At 36.0% G+C, this 23,365-nt stretch overlaps 1 protein-coding gene across 1 annotated transcript in view; it reads left to right on the top strand.

The window, feature by feature from the left end:
* SLC9C1 (solute carrier family 9 member C1) overlaps window positions 1-23,365 on the top strand; it is a 118,021-nt gene that overhangs the window by 13,172 nt on the left and 81,484 nt on the right. The window contains 5 exon segments of the mRNA XM_010361081.2: window positions 354-482; window positions 5,306-5,467; window positions 9,052-9,151; window positions 11,043-11,186; window positions 12,290-12,464. Of these exon segments, the coding sequence (XP_010359383.2) occupies window positions 354-482; window positions 5,306-5,467; window positions 9,052-9,151; window positions 11,043-11,186; window positions 12,290-12,464 (710 nt within the window).

Raw genomic sequence — 23,365 nt, 5'->3', positions numbered from 1 at the left:
TTGGTTTGTAACTTTATTTTATTCTTCAATCATCATTTTCTGTCTTGCCTTAAATGTATCTGATTTATCATGCATGTATTTATATAGAACAACTCACTGAATTAAAAATAATAATAAATGTCATGTTTTCCTCTGTACTTTGAAGCAAGGAATGAGAATTTTAATTATCTCACTTACATGAACAAAATGGACCCTAATTAATTTAGTGCCAATTATGATGGTCTAAACTTAACTTGCAGTAAATCCATAGCTAAGACCATCCTTATAGTTGCTAAGAAAATTTTATTCTTTAACATTTAATATTTAATGTTTTTCTCACTTTATAAAACATCTTTCCCCCTCAACGTATGTAGGGCTTTCTAGAAGCCTCATCAGTTTAATTAATGGAGAAAGTCTGATGACCTCTGTTATATCATTAATTACATTTACTAGTATTATGGATTTTGAAAAAGAACAACAAAATAAAAGGAACCATACCATAGGTAAGGATCTTTTCTTTTAAATTTTTTTCTTAACATCAGAATCCTGTATTTTCTGAAAGCTGATGTGTATTTTGTAATATCCTACCATAAGTTATATTTGTAAGAATGTAATAGTGAGTATTGGTTTAGTGACTTACTCTTTACAAAGCACTACTACCCATTACTTATTTAATGTTAGTTACATATTTGTTGTGAGAGTGGGTTGAGACTCTTCATGAAGATGCTTATGGGAGAGGCCTGGGCTGAACCAGAATGCCAGACAACCAGAATGAGAGATGTTCTTTTTTATGTGCTGAAGATGAGCTTAGAAGATAAACCAAATAGTGCATCCACTAGTAGTGAGAGGAGGCAGCTTCTCTTCCGTTTGCCCTGGGACTATATCTCATGCAGGCAACATAAAAAGCTGTCAAATAAGGGAGGAAGTATGCGTTATTAGCCATCTACAGGGTCAGAGAATGGTGCTTGTAAGCAGAGGGATTGCAAAGTGCCCATGAGCTGTTTCATTTACCGCTTTCAGATAGCCCTAAACCATAAGTACTTTTCTCCCCTTTATCATGAGTATGTGTGTGTATAAAATAAATGACATATGTATAATATAATAGTGATTATAAAGTATACAGCTATATAACTATTAATCAGGAGAAGAAATTTCATGTTACCAGCATCCCTAGAAGCATCTTATGTGCTCTTCTCTGGTCAAAGCCCTGTATCTTCCTCCTAGAAAAGTCATTTTCAACGTTTAGTCTCTGAATCCCTGGCTAGTGGAGGAGAGGGGTTCATAGGATCTTTTCAGGGTGTCTATGAAATCAAAGCATTTTCATAATATTACTAAGAATTTATTTAGCTTTTTATTGTGGTGCACTTGCACTGGTTTTGGAAAAGCAATGATTATAGTCTCCTTGATAAACCGACGACGTACTATTCTACGCACTGGGTGTCTTCTTTGTTCTAAGATCTTATGCAGCATTGTCTCATTCTGCCACTACCCCCATTCCTGTTGAAAAGGTGTGCTTAAGAGGTGCCTCCACAACATATTCTAATCCGTTGATCTGTATGGTATCAAACAATTCACTCTGCTGTAGTGGGATTCTTCTACTCCCCGCCTCCCCTCAGCAATGAAGAATATCTTAAATTACCTCTCCTACTACTCAAGAAGAGGAGATTTTTAGCTGCAATTGTTTTCCCTGCCCCTAGAGAGTGCTTCATTGTTGTGCAGCTAGGGACCCTGTGTACCTCTATTCTTTCCTATTCTTGCCTTATCCTAAAACTCAGAAGTGAAGAATATTCTTTCCCAAGAAGAATCATCCTGAGGACCACCACTCCTCTCACCCCTTCCTCAAAGGAGCTGATCCAGGTGGTGGACAGTTACCCTAATTGGGCATAGGAGGTATTTGCTTTCAGCCTTTGAGGCTTGTGGGCAACAGATGGGTGAAGCTCTGTGTATGGTGTCAGTTTGCCTAGCCCACGGAAACTTGGAGCATCTGTGGTGAACCTGGAACCTCAGATTAGCTCAGAAAGGTACATTGTCTTTCGGTACTTCTAATTCACCATCTGTGATGTGTGTGAAAGCCAAACAACCATAAACACAACCTCTACTAAAATCCAGGGTGCAAAAGGAGGTGATGTAATATGGCACTCAGAGAGTGCTCACCCTAAAACCTCCTATAGCTATGACCTTCCTGAAGTTGACTAAGTTGAGCAACAAAGAAATTTTTATATTCAGAAGCATTTTTAAAACTCAAGGGCCACCCTTGGGGGAACTAAAAAACCTTAAAGAAGTACAATCTTGCATGCCATTGAGGAGGATCCATGTTCACCTACTAAACCTGGTTTAGTGTTCTATCAGGCTTTATTTACGATATTATATACTGACCACGGAATTTCAGGGAAACATATCAGAAATAACATCTACAGGCTAATCAGGGGAACTTTTTTGGTACTCTTTGGGAGAAGGGAAAAGAAAAGGAAGAATAAAGGTTCTGATCTGGAAGTTCATTCATTCACTGATTCAACAATGATTTATTAATATGTACTATGTGAGAATTTCTATTCTAGGACCTGAGGATTTAACCATAAACACAATAGGCAAAGTCCCATTGCCTCCATAGAGCTTGCCTTGTAATTTTGACAATAATCAATGGAATGGAACTTTATTTTTTTATATTTCAGAAGAAGAAAAACTGTAAGTAATCACTTTAAAATAATAAGAGTAATAACTTCAACAATAAAAACTGCTGTAGGAGAAAGAGAACAATGAACTTACTTTCTTAGACATTAGGACTTTCTCTGAACGTGAACACCTTTGAAATACAAATTTTCCTTAAGAAATAAAGATGCTTAATAAGCTTTACTGCTATTTCATTTGACAATTGTGAATCAATAATTTTCAGAGTAACCATTGTTTTTATAACTTCTGTAATTATTTAAACAGTGTTACTAACCTTTGAAGTTAGCACATATTTTATAATAGGAAAAAATTAAGAAAGATTATTTCACTCAGAGTTCTTACTCTTTCCAATTTAAGTGCTAGAAATTTTAAAACAGTATAAGCAGTAATGGCTTTGCTTTGAGACTTTTCCTGGCTTAACAAATCTAGTCAGCAAACATGTTACTTATTAAAATGTATTTTCCTTTCTTAAAGGAAAAAGCAGCTTTCAAACTGGGGTCTTCTAACTCCAGATTCCTGTATGCTTCTGCCACTAAAGTTGGCCTCCATCCTATATTTCAGTGACAGGAGATGCTGGACTCAAAATTATTGCCATGACCAACTCTGTGCCTAGAGCTCATGTGGCCTGGAGACATGTGTAGTTCCAGAAAATGAGCCTATGATGGCCTCCGGCTCCCTGTTTTCCTGGGAAGGGCATCATGACATTGCTCTGTGGAAAGTAATTAGGCAAAACATAAAAGTAATAACACCAAAAAGCAAATATATTTTGGCGCATTAATTTTACTTTTGGAACCTAAAAAGTACTCAGAGAAGCCCAAGAGAGAAAAATGTATGTACAGAAATACACATTGCAACATTGTTTATCAGGGTGAAAAGCTAAAACATATGAAATGCTCAAAAAGAAGGAAGCCATCAGTCACTTTGACAGGCCAACATAATGCAGGAGATTCACCCAGCTGAGGCCTAGAGACATTCCTCTTTCTGTATTTCCTGTATGTATTACATTAGATCTAGATTATCACTCCCATGAGTTTAGGGACTTCCTACTTGTTCCTTCATATATCTCTAAAATCTATTACATGTTTGACACGTTAAAGGCATTGAATAAATTCCTTAATGGAGACCAAAAGGAGCTCTTAAACTAAACTGACCAAATTTTCCAAACTTAAGTGTGGCTTTTAGCCATTGAAAATAAACTCTTTCAACACAGAAACAAGAAAATATTGTCCATCTACTCCAAAGGCAATGAGCTATTTTTATTAATATTAGTTTTAATGGACAAATCATAATGTGTACATTTGAGGGGTACAATGTGAGGCTTTGATATATGTATACAATGTAGAATGATTGAATCAAGCTAATTAATATCACCTCATTTAACTATAATTTTTTATGATGAGAGATTTGAAATTTACTCTCTTAGTTATTTTGAAATACCAATATATTATTATTGACTATAGTCACTTTGCTGTGGAATAGATCTGAAAACTTAGTACTGCTTTCTCTTGGAAACTTTGCACTTCATAATCAACAGTTCCCTATTCTCTTCCTCCCTACATCCCCAGCCTCTGGTAATAATTATTCTACTCTCTATTTCTGAAAGTTCAAATTTTTTAGTTTCTACATATAAGTAAGATCATGTGGTATTTTTCTTTCTGTGCCTATCTTACTTCACTTAGCATAATATCCTCTAGGTTCATCCATCTTGTTGTAAATAACAAGACTTCCTTCTTTTTAAGGATGAATACTATTTCATTGTGTATGTATACCATATTTTCTTTATTCATTCATTGCTGGACACTTCGGTTGACCCCATATCTGGGACATAAATAACCCAATTAAAAAAATAGGCTAAGAACAGACAGACATCAAAAAAAGACATATAAATGGTCAACAGGTGCTTTTTTTTTTTTTTTTTTTTTTTTTTCAAGACAGAGTCTTGCTCTGTTGCCCAGGTTGGAGTGCAGTGGTGTGATCTCGGCTCACTACAACCTCCACCAAGCTGTTCTCATGCCTCAGCCTCCCAAGTAGCTGGGATTACAGGCATGTGGCACCACACCCAGCTGAGTTTTGTATTTTTAATGAAGATGGGATTTCGCCATGTTGGCCAGGTTGGTCTCAAACTCCTGGCCTCAAGTGATCTGCCCACCTGAGCCTCCCGAGGGATTATAAGTGCTGGGATTGTAGTCATGAGCTACAGCACCCGGCAGTCAACAGGTACATTAAGAAATGTTCAGCCTCACTAATCATTAGGGAAAAGCAAATGAAAACCATAATGAGATATTACTTCACATCTGTTAGAATGTCTTTTATCAAAAAGATAAAAGAGAAGTGTTAGTAAGATTGCAGAGAAAAGGAAACTCTTGTACACTGTTGGTGGGAATGTAAATTAGTACAGCTATTATGGAAAACTATGTGGAAGTTCCTCAAAAAACTAAAAGTAGAACTCTACCATATGATCCAGTAATCCTACTTCTGGGTATATATCCAAAGGAATTGAAATCAATATGTCACAGGGATATCTGCACTCTCATGTTCATTGCGGCAATTAGCTAATTTTAAAGATAATGACAAAAAGGAAAATTAACCCAGAATATCAATTAAAATTAAGGGCAAGTTCTATTAACTACTTCTTATTTACTCCCCTTTCTTGTAGCTCAACACATCGTGGGCGAAACTTTTTCAAATATTATAGCAAGTTTCTTGTTTGGAATTCTAAGTTCAAAACTGATTCAATTTTGGATGTCAACTGTTTTTTGTGATGATGTCAATCATATAAGTCTCATCTTTTCAATTCTGTATCTCATCTTTTATATTTGTAAGTGAGGGGCCTATGCCTATAATAAAATAACATAGAAAACCTCAAAATAAAAATATATGAAAAGTGCATACCAGGCAAAAGCTAGTAAAAACATTCAACTGATCTAGAAAGAATATTTTTACTAAAATAATCTATCAAAAGAGATTAAAAATATGAATATCTATACAACAGAAAACAATGTGCCAATATTAGCAAATACTATTATAAAAGAAAGAAGAATTTGACAAAATTATCATACAGAAATTATGCCTTTCCCAGAGAATTTCATGACTAATTGAACAAAAAATAATTATGGCTATAAAAATATTTAAATATCTTAGAAGTTTGGTTTATAAGATATATAGTTTTACCTCCCAAAACAGAATGCATATCCTTTACATATACATGTAGACAATTTGCAGAAATTAACTCGAAGAACATTTCAATAAAATTTCAAACATTGTTCAACCATGATGCAATTAAATTAAATATGAACTACAAAAAGAGGGTTCCTACCAGGCATAGTGGCTTATGCCTATAATCCTAGCACCTTGGGAGGCTGAGGTAGGAGGATCACTTGAGCCTAGGATTTTGAAACTAGTTTGGGTAAGATAATGGGACCCCATGTCTCCAAAAATTTTTAAAACTAGCTAGATGTGGTGGCACGTGTCTATAGTCCCAGCTCCTCAGGAGGCTGAGGCGGGAGGATCACTTGAGCCCAGGAATTTGAGGCTGCAGTGAGCTATGATCGCACTCCAGCCTGGGCAACAAAGAGAGAAGCCATCTCTCTAATGAAAGGGTGGAGGGGGGCAGTTTCAACCTGTAAATTAGATATTTTGTCTTGGTAACTCTTAGATCAGAAAGGCAATCAAAATAGAAGTTACATATCAAGTAAAGCTAAATGTTGGAAAATCTATCAATATTATTAATCAATTAATCCATGTCCCACAATCACCTCCTCACAAAAATATGGTAGCTATTGATAATTAGTCATACCATTGTTTCCTGACACAGCCTCAGAATAACATTTAATTCAGCTCTTCAGACAGCCCTTCTTATGATTCGGAATTGACATGCACGATAATACCTAGTTACCTCACCTGCACTATGTTCCTGTTACATTTAGGAATAAAACAATGGTGTATATTCTCACATCCATGATTAAAAATAATTCTGAAAGCTCTAGCTAATGTGATAAGGAGAAACATTTATACATATTTTAAAAGGAAAAAATGGGTAGATTAATCACAACATTTTATATCATATAGAAAATTCAACAGAATTAATGGGTAAACAAAGTCAGCAAGACCCTTTAATAGCTTGATATAAGTTATCCAAACAGTTGATGGTATTTTTATCAGACAGCAATAACTAACTAGAAAATAAGAAAATTGGATTCTTTATATGCTGGTAAAGAGTTATAAAATATCAATGAATAAACTTAACAAATAGTTTGGATCTAAACATAGAAAATTATAAAAGTTATTAGGAAATATAAAATTTAAATAAATTGAAGCATAGAAAAACTTAGAGTAATGGGAATTTATCATTTTCCCTCTGAAGAGGAAAAGGCAGACCAGAGGATCTTGAGGCTTTCTAATGAATTAATCAGTGGATTAAATTCAATTATAATATACTGAGGGTTATAGAATCAAGCTAATGAATTAACAGACAGTGAGAGAATGATCAGTTAATTCAGGTAGGTTCCTCATGTACTAGTGTTCGTGTGTCTACTTAAATTCCTAAAAGAAAATCCAACAATTTCATCTAACATTATTTTTAATAAGTAACCCTAATTTCAAGATTAAAGGTTATACCCAAGGAAATAATTTAAAACTTTTAGAGTCAAGATGTCTCAATAAACATTTTAGGAAGAAACCTGCCAGGACAGAATTTCATTAAAACAAGGTACAAAGTAAATATAAATTTAATGTAAAAAGACTTTCCCGGTGACCTGGCTTTGTGTTTATATTTAGTACCTTCAAGATAGTCATTATAAATATTTTCCTGACTTCACCATCACCTAACAAGTTATAATACCTAATCCAGGGCTTGATTATTTCAAAGAACCTATGTCCGTGATTTCTTCTTCTTTCATGATTCAACAGTGACTCTGCCTTTGCTACCATTTTCAGCCAGGATTAAAATAAAAAATAGAAAACTTGTAATTTTCCATCTTTAGAAGGGAAAACTCAATAATGTAATAATGGCATTAATTTCACTAAATTAAACTTTATTACAATCCAAATCAAACAATGATAGAAATTGTTTTAGTTTTAAAATTTCCTTCTCTCTCTCTCTTTTTCTTTTACTTTACTTTTCTTTTCTTTTCTTTTCTTTTTTTTTTTTTTGGTGGAGTCTCCTTCTGTCGCCCAGGCTGGAGTGCAGTGGCTCAATCTCTGCTCACTGCAAGCTCTGCCTCCTGGGTTCACGCCATTCTCCTGCCTCAGCCTCCCAAGTAGCTGGGACTACAAGCACCTGCCACCAAGCCTGGCTAATTTTTGTATTTTTAGTAGAGATGGGATTTCACCATGTTAGCCAGGATGGTCCCGATCTCCTGACCTCATGATCCACCTGCCTCGGCCTCCCAAAGTGGTGGGATTACAGGTGTGAGCCACTGCGCTCGGCCCTCTCTCTCTCTTAGAAACAAGAGTCTTGCTCTGTTGCCCAGGCTCTGGAGTACAGTGGCATGATCATGGCTCACTGCAGCCTCAACCTCCTGGGTTTAAGAAATCCTCCCACCTTAGCCTCCTAAGTAGCTGGGACTACAGGCATGTGCCACCAAGTCAAGCCAATTTTTAAAATTTTTTGTAGAGACAGGGTCACATTATGTTGCCTAGGCCAGTCTCAAACCCCTGGGTTCAAGCAATCATCCCACATCAGCCTCCCAAAGTGCTGGAATTATAAGTATGAGTCACTGTGCCTATCCAAAATTTCATGACAATTTCAAAATTCATCTAGAAAAATTAATGTGTGAGAATAGGCAAAACAATTTTTTTAAGTGGTGAACTTTCTCTACCAGATAGGTATTAAAACATTTAATAGATCTACAGTAATTAAAATACAACTGTTGTAACACAGGAACACAAAGTAAGTCAAAGAAACACAAAGGGCACAAAACTAGTTGAAGTATGAATGGCAATTTAATATATGATAAAAGTAGAATATCCACAATATTCTTTAGTATTAAAAACAAATATTTCAGTTTTTACTTATTAACTAGAACTATGTCTGCTAAGAAGGAGGTATAAGTTGTGGGCAAGTTCACAAATAAATCATCAGCTGATTTTCATTTCAACCCTCCAGAACCCATCTGAAACAACCAGACCTCTAAAGTGTGCTCTAGCCTCAATGGGGTATGTGAAGCCGTGCAAAGATGTCTGCAGTAGGCTTTACAATACAATTGGATATAAGTTGGAGGAAGAAAAAGGACATGGGGTGGTGGTAATAATTTGCAATATTTTTCAGCTGAAATCAAGTGAAGTTGCCTCTCTATAAAAGTCACAGTACTGTCACAACATCTGATACTTTTAACTCGGGTAAAATTTGTGCTGTTGCTGATGTTAAATTAATACTTTATATTTATTTCTTTTTAAAAATAGGTGAGTTAATTGGAATGTCAGGAATATTTACTCTGGCCATTGTGGGACTTCTTTTAAATTCTACAAGTTTTAAAGCAGGAGTTGAAGCACTTCTTCTTGAGTAAGTGGCTAGCATATTTTCACTTTATTTCATACACTGGAATGTATAATATTATAATAGTAACAGTATCTACATCTACATGGCCAAAGTAAGATTTGCAAAGACTTGAAAACTACCCAACTAAAAACCTTTCCTAGATTTTATTTTTTCTTGCCAGTGTCTTTGAATCCTCCAATTTAAAGCAAATTCGTAAACTTAACTTGAGTCCAAGTTGGTTCTCTTTCCCCACTAATTCCTCAAGTCTCTGATTATCTCCTCAATAATTTCCCATGTAAAATCTTGTACCCACTAGTAAGAGGGTTCCAAAAGTGCAGTAATCGAGAAGTAATATTTTAATATTTTAACGCAATATTTTAAAATTAAGTTTAAGTTGAACTTAATGCAAAAAAATAATCTAAAGATCAGTATTTTAAGGACAATGAGGTGCTGTGTAAAGCAAATCAGAAGAGTAAGCTGGGGCATTTGAAGAGGATTAGCAGTGTTATAAAAGAAAGTATGACCAAACTAAATGTAAGCAAGACTAAGGGTGGAAAAGTGCAAATTGTGCCTTGCTCAAGGGCACTCAGCTGAGGGGTGAGTAGTTATCAGCCAAAAGGAAGAGCACTTTCTGTAATGCTTCGATACGTAGAGTGGAAACTTGACCTGAACCACATAATGACAACATATGTGTTAACAAAGACCCTGAAAGTAAACCATGATTTTTAGAGTTTTGGGACAACGTTATAGAAGACAGAATTAATTCTGATGTAAGAAGTTTAAAAGATGTAGGGTCTTATAGGATTCTGGAGCACTTCAATAAAATTCCATGCCAATTACAATGGAAGTCAATTGTACTTACACTTAGGCAAAATTAAATGGACACAGTTGAGGGAAGAATTTAAAATGCTACACAAGTGTTAGCTATATATATGGGGAATTATTCTGAAGGTTTTCCTCTCCTTCTTGCTCCAACTGTAAGCTGGATCTTCAAATATATTACTTATCTTTATTCTTCATTCCTTGTAAGTTGTGATGTCTTTCTTGCCTGCGTTCCTAGTACTATTGAGCCTACAATTGAAATAGGTGATCTATCTGTACCTCATATTGATTTCTAAATCATTCTATCTCCCACTTCCTTAAAAGAATCCAATTTAGAAGCCCGTGCCATCAGAATATACCATCTGCCTCTTGGTTGTGATTATCTATAGACTTCTAACTCACATTCTCCATTTTGTGAAGATTTTAGTTCCTGTCTCACTCTGACTCTCCAATATTACTCTATCACCATTCTTAGTGATGTCAATATTCATACAGTTAATCCTTTACTCCCTCATCTTCCAATTCCTGTATCTTCTCTCCTTGTATAAGTATGTCCACCACTACTCTTTAACCACCCACTCCCACAGTTGTACAAATAACTACTTCATAAACACAGTTGCAAGAATCTTACTGTCTAAAATACGGCACGTACCAACTTCTACTCTTGAAGATAGTGGAAATCTAAGATAATAGTGTTAAATTCTACTAACATCTCAAAACAACCTGTAACAGGTCCATGTTAACTCTTAAACAGAGAAGGTGTACCATCTCCCACCTTTTCACTGTATGCCCTCTAGTACCTAAATTCTAACAATTCTGCAACCATACTGAGACTAAAATCCATTGATTCTGTCATCTTTTACTGACCCTCACCTATCCCATATTTTCAATTCCTCTTTATCCAGGTCATTTCTTTTGTGTAAAATAATTTAATAACTTTTCATCATTTTCAGCTAAAAGTCAAAAGTTGTTTGTAAATGTTTTATTCATTTTTTGATAATTATTAGCACAATGATTCACATAGATAAACCCTGTAATCAAGATGTCAAATTAATCAATTATAAATATTTTTAATTTTTTCTGAATAATGCAGATTCTGGAATTTTCTATCACGTGTTGCTTTTCTCATGGTGTTTACTTTCTCTGGACTTCTAATTCCTGCACATACATATTTGTATGTAAAATTTGTTGATATATACTATTCATTAAATATCTACTTCACACTGATTGTTTTAAGGTAAGAATATCATTAAAATTTTTCTATTTATAGATAATTGAGTAAGTTTAAAGATCATCTTTTAAATAACACAAAGATTTTGTACCTTAGATTGAAAAATTGACTGAAACTTTCCAAGGATCATCAGCAAATAAATGCTTAGTCATTTTTTTTTTTGGCTTTTAACTAAATTTCAAAGCAATGCAAACTCTGTTTATTTTTAATTAGAAACAAACACAATTAACATTTAACATATTTTGTCCAATGTTTCTGTAATGACATTTCATGAAATTAAGTACCTCTTATAAATAAAAATCTTGTTTTTGTTCAATATTATATAGCAAACAATTTTCTATTAATTAAAAACTACAGTTAGAAATTGCTTTTTAAAAATCATAGGGAAGCCCTCTTTGTAAACGTCTTTTTTTCTCAAATAATTTTTGTAGTTTCTTTTTCCACTGTTAAGAGGTAGAAAAAAGTCTGTTCATGTAGCCGAAAAGGAGATAGCATAGAGTGGGAAAAACCATCATAACTAGAGTCTCATAGTTCTTTAATCTCCATCACTCAAATGGTTAACATTCTGCTTCCATCTAGTTGAATTGTTGAAGTCAAGGCAGCTAGTGCCAACTAAAACAAAATTATTTCCCAAATTATCAGATCAAATTAGTGTAAAACATAGGAATGATATATGACTGAGGGGGAAAAAATCTGGCAAATATTGGACCAATTCAGCAAGATTAAAATCTATAAACAAAAAGAAATAGAGAGCATTTTCTTACTTCTTATTCATTAGATTCGTTTTTATTTGGGGTGGGGATTCAGAATTTATGCACAACACATCTTGAACTTTTTTTTTTTCCTCCTGAAGGAGCATCACTCAAGGATGATGTAAAGTTACTATGCTACTCACCTAATAGAAAGAAACAAAGAATACCATTCTCTTGGCATGTCTCTCTATGGAATACCTGCTGCCTTTCTTTGGTGTCATGTCAACAGTGTGTGAAAGATGTCTCATTTGTTTGAGAGTTACGAATTCTACAGGGAGTAGATTAGAGTAGAGTAGAAAGAAATGGAAAGAAACGCCTATGAAAGAATAACTTTCTAAAAATTGCTTTGTCTTTCAGACTTCTGACCCTTCTGTTAATGAGCCCTGTTTTGTCTCGAGTTGGTCATGAGTTCAGCTGGCGCTGGGTATTCATAATGGTCTGGAGTGAAACGAAAGGGATGCCTAATATAAACATGGCCCTTCTGCTTGCCTACTCTGATCTTTATTTTGGATCTGACAAAGAAAAATCTCAAGTAAAGAAAGCTGTATTTTCTTATTTGAATATTGTATACAACTATTGCTGTGTATATAAAATATATTTTTTGTAGTGAGGTAGCTCAACTTCACTTGGGATGTAGGAGTGATTTAGCTATAATGGCAAGATTGGGGAGAGGAGGAACAACTGGCAACTTTCCTTCACCCCATTCTAGTTTAGGAATTCCTAAGTTTCTTCATACCCTAAAAATAGGTTTATTACAAAGATCAAAGTAATTCAAACTTATCAATCATTTAAAATAGTATCTGATACAAAATGTGCACTCGATAATGTTTTAATTATTTATTGCACTCAAGAGAAATGGAAACTTTCTTATGATTGGCCCTGTTGCCTTCTGTAACTTTCTGAGGCCTCATTTAGTAATGCTATGAGCCAAAACATTTTAATTGTCAGGTAAAGCACTCTAAACAGTACCCTCAAGCTCTGCTTAGCAGAAAATACTGGGCATAATTCTTCTTCTACCATGTGTCTGGGCAAGATAATTACAAGGATCTCTATAAGAAACTTTCTATGCAGATATCACAGAGCATCTGATGCTTTTATCATCTGGATTTTTTTAAACAAAAATTCCAAGTGTATAAAGAGAAGTGGCAAGATAATCATTATGTGTCTACCTAAATAATATTCAGTCCAAATATTTAGAAAACTAATCTTTAAACTGCCTTTAAAATCAAAATTATCCAATATTGTATGACCTCTCCCTTCTATCTATTTCTACACACCCAAATAATCAAGATCAGTATCATCACCATACACCTGATCAGTGTGATGGCTACCCTTGTGCACAGATCTAGGTTCTAAAATTTTTAGCTTAGCTGCTATTTGCTGCGTGGACATCAGCAAGTTTTTAATTCCCACCTCACCTCAAGTATCAGTTTCCTTACTCCAAAACAGACTTAATAGTATCAGTGGTTTGCTGGTAAATATTTAACAAGTAACTTAAGTGTTGAGGTGAGAGGAAGCCCTAATTTGCAGTATTTGTCCATCTCTGTTGTATGATCACTTCCACCAACAGAACATCAGTCAGCTCACAAACTTCCTGAAATTGAATGATTAGCTCTCATGAGCTAGTAAGAGCCAGCCTAGCACACTACCATCACAAAGCATTATTATGAGAAACAAAAAATGTACATAAAACGCTTGGCACATTGTTTAGCATATAGCAATTGTACAATAAATACAAGCTCTGATGATGAAATTATAGTGATGATATACTCTGCAGTAGTGTTTTGAAATAAAATTTTAGTAGATAAAATCATTTAGTAAAATATTCTCACTAGAAGTAACTCCTTGAGAAGAAAGTAGCACTCCTTTTCTCAATTTAATCTAGCGGAACCTTACAGTTAACTTAATACTTACCCAGAGACATTACAGTAAAGGGTTAAAAATACTAACATCAAAGACTTATTGCCTTTTTAATTCTGTCTCTACTACTCATAAGTTATGTTATATTGGGAAAGTCACAGTGCCCCAGCCTCCCATCTGTGTGATTGTACAGTATTGGTAATTACCTCACAAAATTGCAGTGAAGATTCAATAAGCCTGGTATATTGTATTATATGACTGTTATATGTGTTAGCTCTTATTAATTTTAAACTATTTATATAATTGAGTGGTCTTTTACCTAGAATGCAATGCGCTTTAGATTGATTTAGGAACTTTTAGAAAAAATATCAATGTCTGTGAAATTCTAGTCTTTACTGTGATGAATAGTGGATATCAGACTTACTTTCCATAGTAAACAACTACAAAAATGTTTAAAATATATGAAGCAACTGATTTGGGGTATTAGATAAGGGACATTGCCTGGTTAGATCCTTCAAGAAACAGAACATATATGGAGAATTCACATTCACTCTGATCTTTCTTCAAAAATGTGGCACAGAGACGTGAGGGCCAAACAGGGTGCAGTAAACTTACTGGGTGGAAAACACGTGTAGGAGAGGTTAGGGCTACCTAAGTAGCTAGAATTTGGGGAGACAGGGTATCATGGAGGGAAGAATTGTATAGAAAAAGGAGCACCAGAAATTTAAATTTCTTTGGATCATTATTTCAATACTAATCATAATAAGCAGAGATTTTGGAGGAGGAGCAGCAGAAAAGAGCTGCTTGGGAGCTTTTGGCTGAATGGATATTGTAAAGGCCACACAGCTCTGGCAGATACTGGAGTTCTGACTAGCCATAGTGTATAAACCTCACTGAAAACCACATAGGTTAAGTTGTGAATCCAGAAAGACCATGTCTTAGAAATAAGAATTATGCCCTAGGCCAGGCGTGGTGGCTCACGCCTGTAATCCCAGCACTTTGGGACGCCGAGGCGGGTGGATCATGAGGTCAAGAGATCGAGACCATCCTGGCCAACATGGTGAAACCCCTTCTCTACTAAAAATACAAAAAAATAGCAGGGCGTGGTGGCGGGTGCCTGTAGTCTCAGCTACTCGGGAGGCTGAGGCAGGAGAATGGCATGAACCCAGGAGTCAGAGCTTGCAGTGAGCAGAGATTGCGCCACTGCACTCCAGCCTGGACGACAGAGTGAGACTCCATCTCAAAAAAAAAAAAAAAAAAAAAAAAAGAAAAAAGAATTATGCCTTAAAGAAATGTGTATTTTAGACCTATTTGAAGAAAGACTAGAATCATACCTTAGAAGGATAATGTGATCTGCCAGTAAATTAACTGCCTGACACAAAACGAAACTCTTTACAGGAAGACAGTGTAATCAAGACTCTCAACAATGTAACATCCATAATACATAGCCTAAAATCAAATATTACTGTGCATATGAAGAAGCAGGAAAATGTGGTCTATTACTAAGAGAAAAAATTGTTCAATAGAAACAGCCACCCAAAGATGACACAGATGTTGGAACTAGCAAAACTTTTAAAAATATACTCAAGAATCTAAAGAAAAAATGGATATAAGAAATGAAGATATGGGGTATTTCAGTGAAGAAATTGAAACTATAAAAAAATCTAAAGAAAAATTCTAGAAATAGGAAATATCCAAACTAAAAATTTTTGTTATCAGCTTAATGGCAGATTGGACTGTGCAGAAGAAAAAAAAATAAGTTCTAAGTTAATATGTTCTACAAGAGTGAGAAAGTGTATGAAGCAAAAACTGATAAACCTAAAGGGAGAAATAGATAAATTATAATTGGACATTTTAATACTTCTGTATATAACTCAACAAATTATAGAACAACTAGACAGAAAATCAGCAAAGATATGAAAGAATTGAAATCATCATCGACCAATAGGATCCAAATGATATTTATGGAAATTATATCAATTGATGCAGAAAAAGCATTTTACAAAATGTAAAATTCATTCACGATAAAAACTTCAAAACATAAGAATAGAAGGGAATTTTCTAATGTTGATAGAGAACATCTGTAAAAAGTCTATAGGAACAACATAATTAATAGTGAAAGACGTTTCCCTTTAAGATTTGGAACAATGTGAAAGTGTCTACTTTTTCTTTTTTTAAAACTTTTATTTTAGGTTCAGGGGTACATGTTCTGGTTTGTTATATGGGTAAATTGCGTGTCATGGAAGTTTGGTGTACAGATTATTTCACCCAGGAAATAAACATAGTACCTGATAGATATTTTTTCCATTCTCAACCTCCTCCCAACCTCCACTCTCAAGTAAGCCCAGTGTCTGTTGTTTTCTTCCTTGTGTCCATATGTACTCAATGTTTAGCTCCCACTTATAAGTGTGATATATGGTATTTGGCTTTCTGTTCTTGTGTTAGTTCACTTAGGATAATGACCTCCACCTCCATCCGTGTTGCTGCAGAGGACACAAGGACATGGTCTTGGTTTTTGTTTTTTGCTTTTGTGTTTTTGTTTTTGTTGTTGTTGTTTTGTTTGTTTTTGTGTTTTTAGAAAACCTTTTATTTTAGGTTCAACGGAACATGTGCAGATTTGCTACATAGGTAAACTCATGTCACAGGGGTTTGTTGTACAGAATATTTCATCACCCAGGTACTAAGCCTAGTACCCAATAGTTATTTTTTCTGATCCTTTCCCTTCTTCCATCCTCCGCCTTCAAGTAGTCTCCACTATCTGTTGTTCCCTTCTTTGTGTCCATATATTCTCATCATTTAGCTCCCACTTATAAGAACACCCAGTATTTAGTTTTCTGTTCCTGCGTTAGTTTACTAAAGATAATGGCCTCCAGCTTTGTTCATGCTCCTACAAAGGACATGATCTCATTCTTTGATGTGGCTGCATAATATTCTGATGTAGTTTGGTTCTGTGTCCCCACCCAAATCTCATGTTGAATTGTAATTCCCAATGTTAGGGGAGGAACCTGGTGACTGGATCATGGGGAAGGATTTCCCCCTTACTGTTGTCATGGTAGTGAGCGAGTTCTCATGAGATCTGGTTGTTTAAAAATGTGTAGCACTTCCCTTTTCACTCTCTCTCTCTCCTGCTCTGCCATGTGAAGATTTTGCTGCTTTTCCCCTTTGCTTTCTGCCATGATTGTAAGTTTCCTGAGTCCTCCCCAGCCATGCTTCCTGTATACCCTGCAGAACCATGAACCAATTAAACTTTTCTTCTTTATAAATTACCCAGTCTGGCCGGGTGTGGTGGCTCATGACTGTAATCTCAGCACTTCAGGAGGCTGAAGTGGGTGGATCACTTGAGGTTAGGAGTTTGAGACCAGCCCGGCCAACATGGTGAAACCCTGTCTCTACTAAAAATTCAAAAATTAGCCTGTGTGGTGGTGCCCATCTATAATCCCAGATACACAGGAGGCTGATACATGAGAATCTCTTGAACCCTGAAGGCGGAGGTTGCAGTGAGCCGAGATTGCACTGTTGCACTCCAGTCTGGGCGACAGAGTGAGACTCCATCTCAAAAACAAAAACAAAACAAAACAAAAAACCCAAACAAACAAACAAAAAACACCCAATCTCAGGTAGTTCTTGATAGCAATGTGAGAATGGACTAATATATATTCTGTGGTATATATGTACATTTTCTTTATCCAATCTGCCATGGTGGGCATTTAGGTTAATTCCATATCTTTGCTATTTGTGAACAATGCTGCAATGAGCATAGGCATACATGTGTCTTTATGGTAGAACAATTTATATTCCTTTGGGTATATACACAGGAATGGGATTGCTGGGTCAAATGGTAATTCTGATTTTAGCTCTTTGAAGAATTGCCACACTGCTTTCCACAACGATTGTACTAACTTATACTCCCACTAACTGTATAAGTGTTCAGTTTTCTCTGCAATCTTGCCAGCATTTGTTATTTCTTCCCTTTTTAATAAGAGCTATTCTGACTGGTGTGAGATGGTATCTCATTATGGTTTTGATTTGCTTGAGTCTAATGATCAATGATACTGAGTTTTTTAAAGTATGCTTGTTAGTTTCATGTATGTCTTCTTTTGAAAAGTGTCTGCTCATGTCCTTTACCCACTTTTAATGAGGTTGTTTGTTTTCTTATAAATTTGTTTAAGTTCTTTATAAATGCTGCATATTAGACTTTTGTCAGATGCATAGTTGGCAAATATTTTCTCCCATTCTGTAGGTTTTATATTTACTCTGTTGATAGTTTCTTTTACTGTGCAGAAGCTCTTAACGTTTAATGAGATCAATTTTAAAAAGTTTTGCTCTTGTTGTGATTGCTTTTGGCATCTTTGTCATGAAATCTTTGTCAGTATGTCCAGCATGGTATTGCCTAGGTTGTCTTCCAGAGTTTTTATAGTTTTGAGTCTTACATTTAAGTTTTTAATCTATCTTGAGTTGATTTTTTTTAAGTGGTGTAAGGAAGGGGTCCAGTTTCAACCTTCTGTATATGGCTAGCTAGTTATTCCAAAACCATTTATTGAATAGGGAGTCCTTTCCCTATTGCTTCTTTTTGACAGCCTTGTCAAAGATAAGATGGTTGTAGGTGTGCAGCTTTATTTCTGGACCCTCTCTTCTACTCTGTTGGTATACATGTCTGTTTTTGTACCAGCACCCATGCAGTTTTGATTACTGTAGCCCTGTTGGACATTTTGAAGTCGGGTAATGTGATGCCTCCAACTTTGTTCTTTCTGCTTAGTATACCTTGGCTATTTGAGCTCTTTTTGGTTCCATATGAATTTTAAAATAGATTTTTCTAGTTCTGTGAATGTCATTGTTAGTTTGATAGGAATAGCCTTGAATTTGTAAATTCTTTGAGGCAGTATGGCCATTTTAATTATATTGATTCTTCCTATCCATGAACATGGATTATTTTCCATTTGTTTGTGTCATCTCTGATTTCACTGGGCAGTATTTTGTAATTCTCATTGTAGAGATTTTTTACCACACTGGTTAGCTATATTCTTAGGTATTATTTGAGCAATTATGAATGGGACTGCATTCCTGATTTGGCTCTTGGCTTGATTGTTGGTGGTGCATAAGAATGCTGATGAATTTTGTATGATGATTTTATATCCTGAAACTTTGCTGAAGCTGTTTACCAGTTGATGGATGGAGCCTTTGGGCCAACTATGAGGTTTTCTAGATACAGAATCATGTCTTCTGCCAATAAGGATAATTTGACTTCTTCTTTTCCTATTTGGATGCACTGTATTTCTTTCTCTTGCCTAATTGATCTGTCCAGGACTTCCAATACTATAATGAGTAGGACTGGTGAGAGAGGGCATCCTTGTCTTGTGACAGTATTCAAAAAGAATGCATCCAGCCTTCGCCTACTCAGTATGATACTGGCTGTGGGTTTGTCATAAAGGACTCTTATTATTTTGAGGTATGGTCCTTTGATACCTAGTATATTGACAGTTTTTAACAGGAAGAATTGTTGAATTTTATTGAAGTCTTTTCTGCATCTATGGAGATCTTCATATAATTTGTCTTAACTTCTGTTCTGATCAATCACATGTATTTATTTGCATATATTGAACGAACCTTGCATCCCAATCAAGACTACTTGATTGTGGTGGATTAGCTTTTTCATGTGCTGCTGGATTTCGGTTTACTAGTATTTTGTTGGAGATTTTTGCATCAATGTTCATCAAGACTATTGGCCTCAAGTTTTCTTTTTTTTGTTTCTCTGCCAGGTTTTGATATTAGGATGATGCTAGCTTCATAGAATGATTTGGGAGGGAGTTTTTCCTCCTTGGTTTTTTGGAATAGTTTAAGTAGAAATGGTACCAACTCTTCTTTGTGTATCTGGTAGAGTTAGGCTGTGAATTTGTCTGGTCCATGACTTTTTTTGGTTGGTCTATTTGTTACTGATTCAATTTGGGAACTCATTACTGGCCTGTTCAGGGAAACACTTTCTTCTTGGTTGAGGCTTGGAAAGATGCATGTGTCTAGGAACTTATCCATCTCTTCTAGGTTTTCCAGTTTGTGTGCATAGGGGTGTTCATAGAAGTCTGTGATGGTTATTTGTATTTTTGTGGGGTCAGTGGTAGCGTACCCTTTGTCATTTCTAATTGTGCTTATTTGAATGTTCTCTTTTCTTCCTTGTTAGTCTAGCTAGCAGCTTATCTGTCTTAGTAATTTTTTCAAAAATAAAAAGAACCACTGGATTCATTGATCTTTTGAACAATTTTTTTTGTGTGTTTTGATCTCAGTTCAGCTCTGATTTTGCTTATTTCTTATCTTCTGCTAGCTTTGGGGTTAGTTTACTCTTGCTTCTCTAGTTCTTTTGGTTGTGATTTTAGGTTGTTAACTTGAGATCTTTCTTTTTGATGCAGGCATTTAGTGATATAAATTTCTCTCTTGACATTGCCTTAGCTGTGTCCCAGAAATTCTGGTATGTTGTCTTTTTGTTCCTATTAGTTTTGAAGAACTTCTTGATTTCTGCCTTTATTTTATTATTTATTATGAGTTTTATTTACCCAAAAACTCATTAAGAAGCAGGTTGTTTAATTTCCATATAATTGGGTGGTTCTGAGTAATTTTTTAGCCTTAATTTCTGTTTTTATTGTGCTGTGATCTAGAAGTGTTTACAGTATGATTTTGCTCTGTTGCATTTGCTGAGGATTGTTTTATGTTTGATTGTGTGGTTGATTTTATACTGTTTACCATGTGGTGATGAGAAGAATGTATATTCTGTTGTTTTTTGATGGAGAGTTCTATAGAGGTCCATAAGATCCATTTGGTCCAATGCTGAGTTCAGATCCTGAATATCTTTGTTCATTTTCTGCCTTAACGATATGTTTACTACTGTCCGTGGAGTGTGGAAGTCTCCCACTATTATTGTGTGGGAGTATAAGTCTCTTTGTAGGTCTCTAAGAACTTGCTTTATGAATCTCAGTGCTCCTCTGTTTGGTGCATTAATATTTAGTATAGTTAGGTCTTCTTATTGAATTGAACCCTTTACCATTGTGTAATGCCCTTCTTTGTGTTTTTAAAAACTTTGCTGTTTTAAAGTCTGTTTTGTCTGCAAATATGATTGTTTAACTCCTGCTTTTTTTTTGTTTTCCATTTGCTTGGAAAATATTTTATTTTGAGCTTATGGGTGTCACTGCAGATGAGAAGGGTCTCTTAAAGACAGCTCACCATTGGCTCTTGGTTCTTTATCCAGCTTGCTGCTCTCCATCTTTTAAATGGGATATTTAGCCCATTTACAGTCAAGGTTATTATTGATATGTGTGGATTTGATCATGCTATTGTGTTGTTAACTGGTTATTATGTCAGTTAGTTTGTATAGTTGCTTTATTATGTCAATAGTCTGTGTATTTATTTGTGTTTTTGTGTAAGCTGGCAGTGATGTTTCCTTTCTATATTTAGTGCTTCTTTCCAGATCTCTTCTGAGGCAGATCTGTCGGTAACCAACTCCTTCAGTATTTGCTTATCTGAAATAAAAAAAATCTTATTTGATGTTCACTTAGGAAGCTTAGTTTGGCTGGATATGAAATTACTGGTTGAAGATTTCTTGTTTAGGAATGTTGAATATAAGCCCCCAGTCACTTCTGGCTTGTAGGGTTTCTACTGAGAGATCCACCGTTAGCCTGATGGGGTTCCTTTTGTAGGTGACCTGCCCTTTCTCTCTAGTTGCCTTTAATTTTCTTTTCTTCATTTTGACATTGCAAAATCTGATGATTGTGTGTCTTGGGGATGATCTTCATGCATAGAATCTTGCAAGGGTTCTCTGTATTTCCTGAATATGACTGTTGGCCTCTCTAGCAAGTTTGGAGAAGTTTCATGAACAATTTGCTGAAATATCTCTTTTAAGTTGTTTGCTTTCTCCTCATTCCTTGCAGGGATGCCAATATTTTGTAGTTTTACCTCTTTACATAATCCCATATTTTTCAGAAGTTTTGTTTAACCTTTTTCATTTTTTTTCATTTTTGTCTGACTGTCTTATTTCATGGATCAAGTCTTCAAGTTCCAAGTTCCTCATCCTGATTTATTCTGCTGCTAATACTGGAGATCGCCTTGTGGAATTTTTGTAGTGTGTTTTTTAGCTCTATCAGATTAGATCTGTGTATCATTTATTGTGATTCTTAGCTTCCTTGGATTGGTTTTGCCGTTCTTCTGAATCTTGATGATATTCATTACTATCCACATTCTGAATTCTATTTCTGTTATCTCAGCCAACTCACCCTGGTTAAGAACCCATGTTGGAGAATCAGTGTGGTCGGTTGGAGGACATAAGACACTCTAGCCATTTGAGTGGACAGAGTTGTTACATTGGTTCTTTCTCATCTCTGTGTTTGGGTGTCCCTTTAACTGTGGTGCAGATTGAGTGCAGTCAGTAGACTTCTTTTCTGAATGTTTTCACTGGGCCAAAGCTTTGTGCAGAGTCTTTATTTGTAAATGACTTCTTGTCTTTGGTTTCACAGGGGGTATATGTTAGTGAGGTATTTTTGGTGTTGAAACTTTGGACTGTGAACCAGTAGGTGGTGGTTAGGTATCGTGGTCAGTTGGTGGGCTCTTGCTCAATCACATGGCTCCCCTATATTTCCTCACAGTTGCAGCCATGCTCTCTGTCAATGACCTGAACATGTGGGCTCCTCTCCTACTTGAGTGCTGGCTGTAGATTATTTACAAACTGGCACTCCAAGGCTGCCTACCACAGCTCTTGTGTGACCTCAGGTTTTATGTTTCTTCCCCAACTTGGAGGCAACAGTGGAAGGGACCTTAGCAGTGGTTGTGGATGACGGTCTTTTGCCTGTCTGCTGGGAGCTCCACCCCAGAGAGATGCAGGTGAGCAATCATTCAGTGCAATTGTCCAGAATAGGGTGTCTGTGCTGTGGGCCCAAGCTTAGTGAGGAGATATGGGCTTAGGGGCCCACATAAGAGTCTAGTTACTTTTTCATAAGGATGCTGTGGTATACTGGCAGTCATCTCCAGTCCCTAGTCTGCTCAGATTTTCCAGGACCTGAAGGTATCACTAGTGATGACTGTGAAACAGAAAAATGGTGGCCTGCCCCTCCCTCTCCCTTTTGGAGCTCCAGCCAAGGGAGGTACAGACATTTTGCCAGCCTGAACACACCAGCAGGAGGTGGCTGGAGTCTCTAGTTGGTGGATCCCACCTAGTGAGGAGGAATGGGATCATGGACCCACTTAAAAAAGCAGTCTGGCCTCTTTTCCCAAGGGCAGCAGTGCTTTGCTGGCAGTTCATTCCAGTCCCTGGTCACCCTTGACTCTCTAAAGCCTGAAGGCAACAATGGCTAAGCCTACTAAACAGCAAAGATGGCAGTCCACTCCACCTTCTGAGAGCCCTGTCCCAGAGAGTTTTGAAATTGCTGCTGGCCAGAAAACACCAGCAGTGGTGGCTGGAGACCCCAGTCAGGGTGTCCCACCCAGTGAGAAGGATCAGAATCAGGAACCTGCATAAAAAGGCATTCTGGCTGCTTTTTCATAGAGCAGTTGTGCTGTTCTGGGGGTCTGTTTGAAGACTCTCCAAAACCTAAAGGCCAC

This window comes from Rhinopithecus roxellana, chromosome 1 (assembly GCF_007565055.1).
Source record: "Rhinopithecus roxellana isolate Shanxi Qingling chromosome 1, ASM756505v1, whole genome shotgun sequence".
In the NCBI taxonomy this organism is placed as follows: domain Eukaryota; kingdom Metazoa; phylum Chordata; class Mammalia; order Primates; family Cercopithecidae; genus Rhinopithecus; species Rhinopithecus roxellana.
This window is presented reverse-complemented; position numbering and strand designations above follow the sequence as displayed.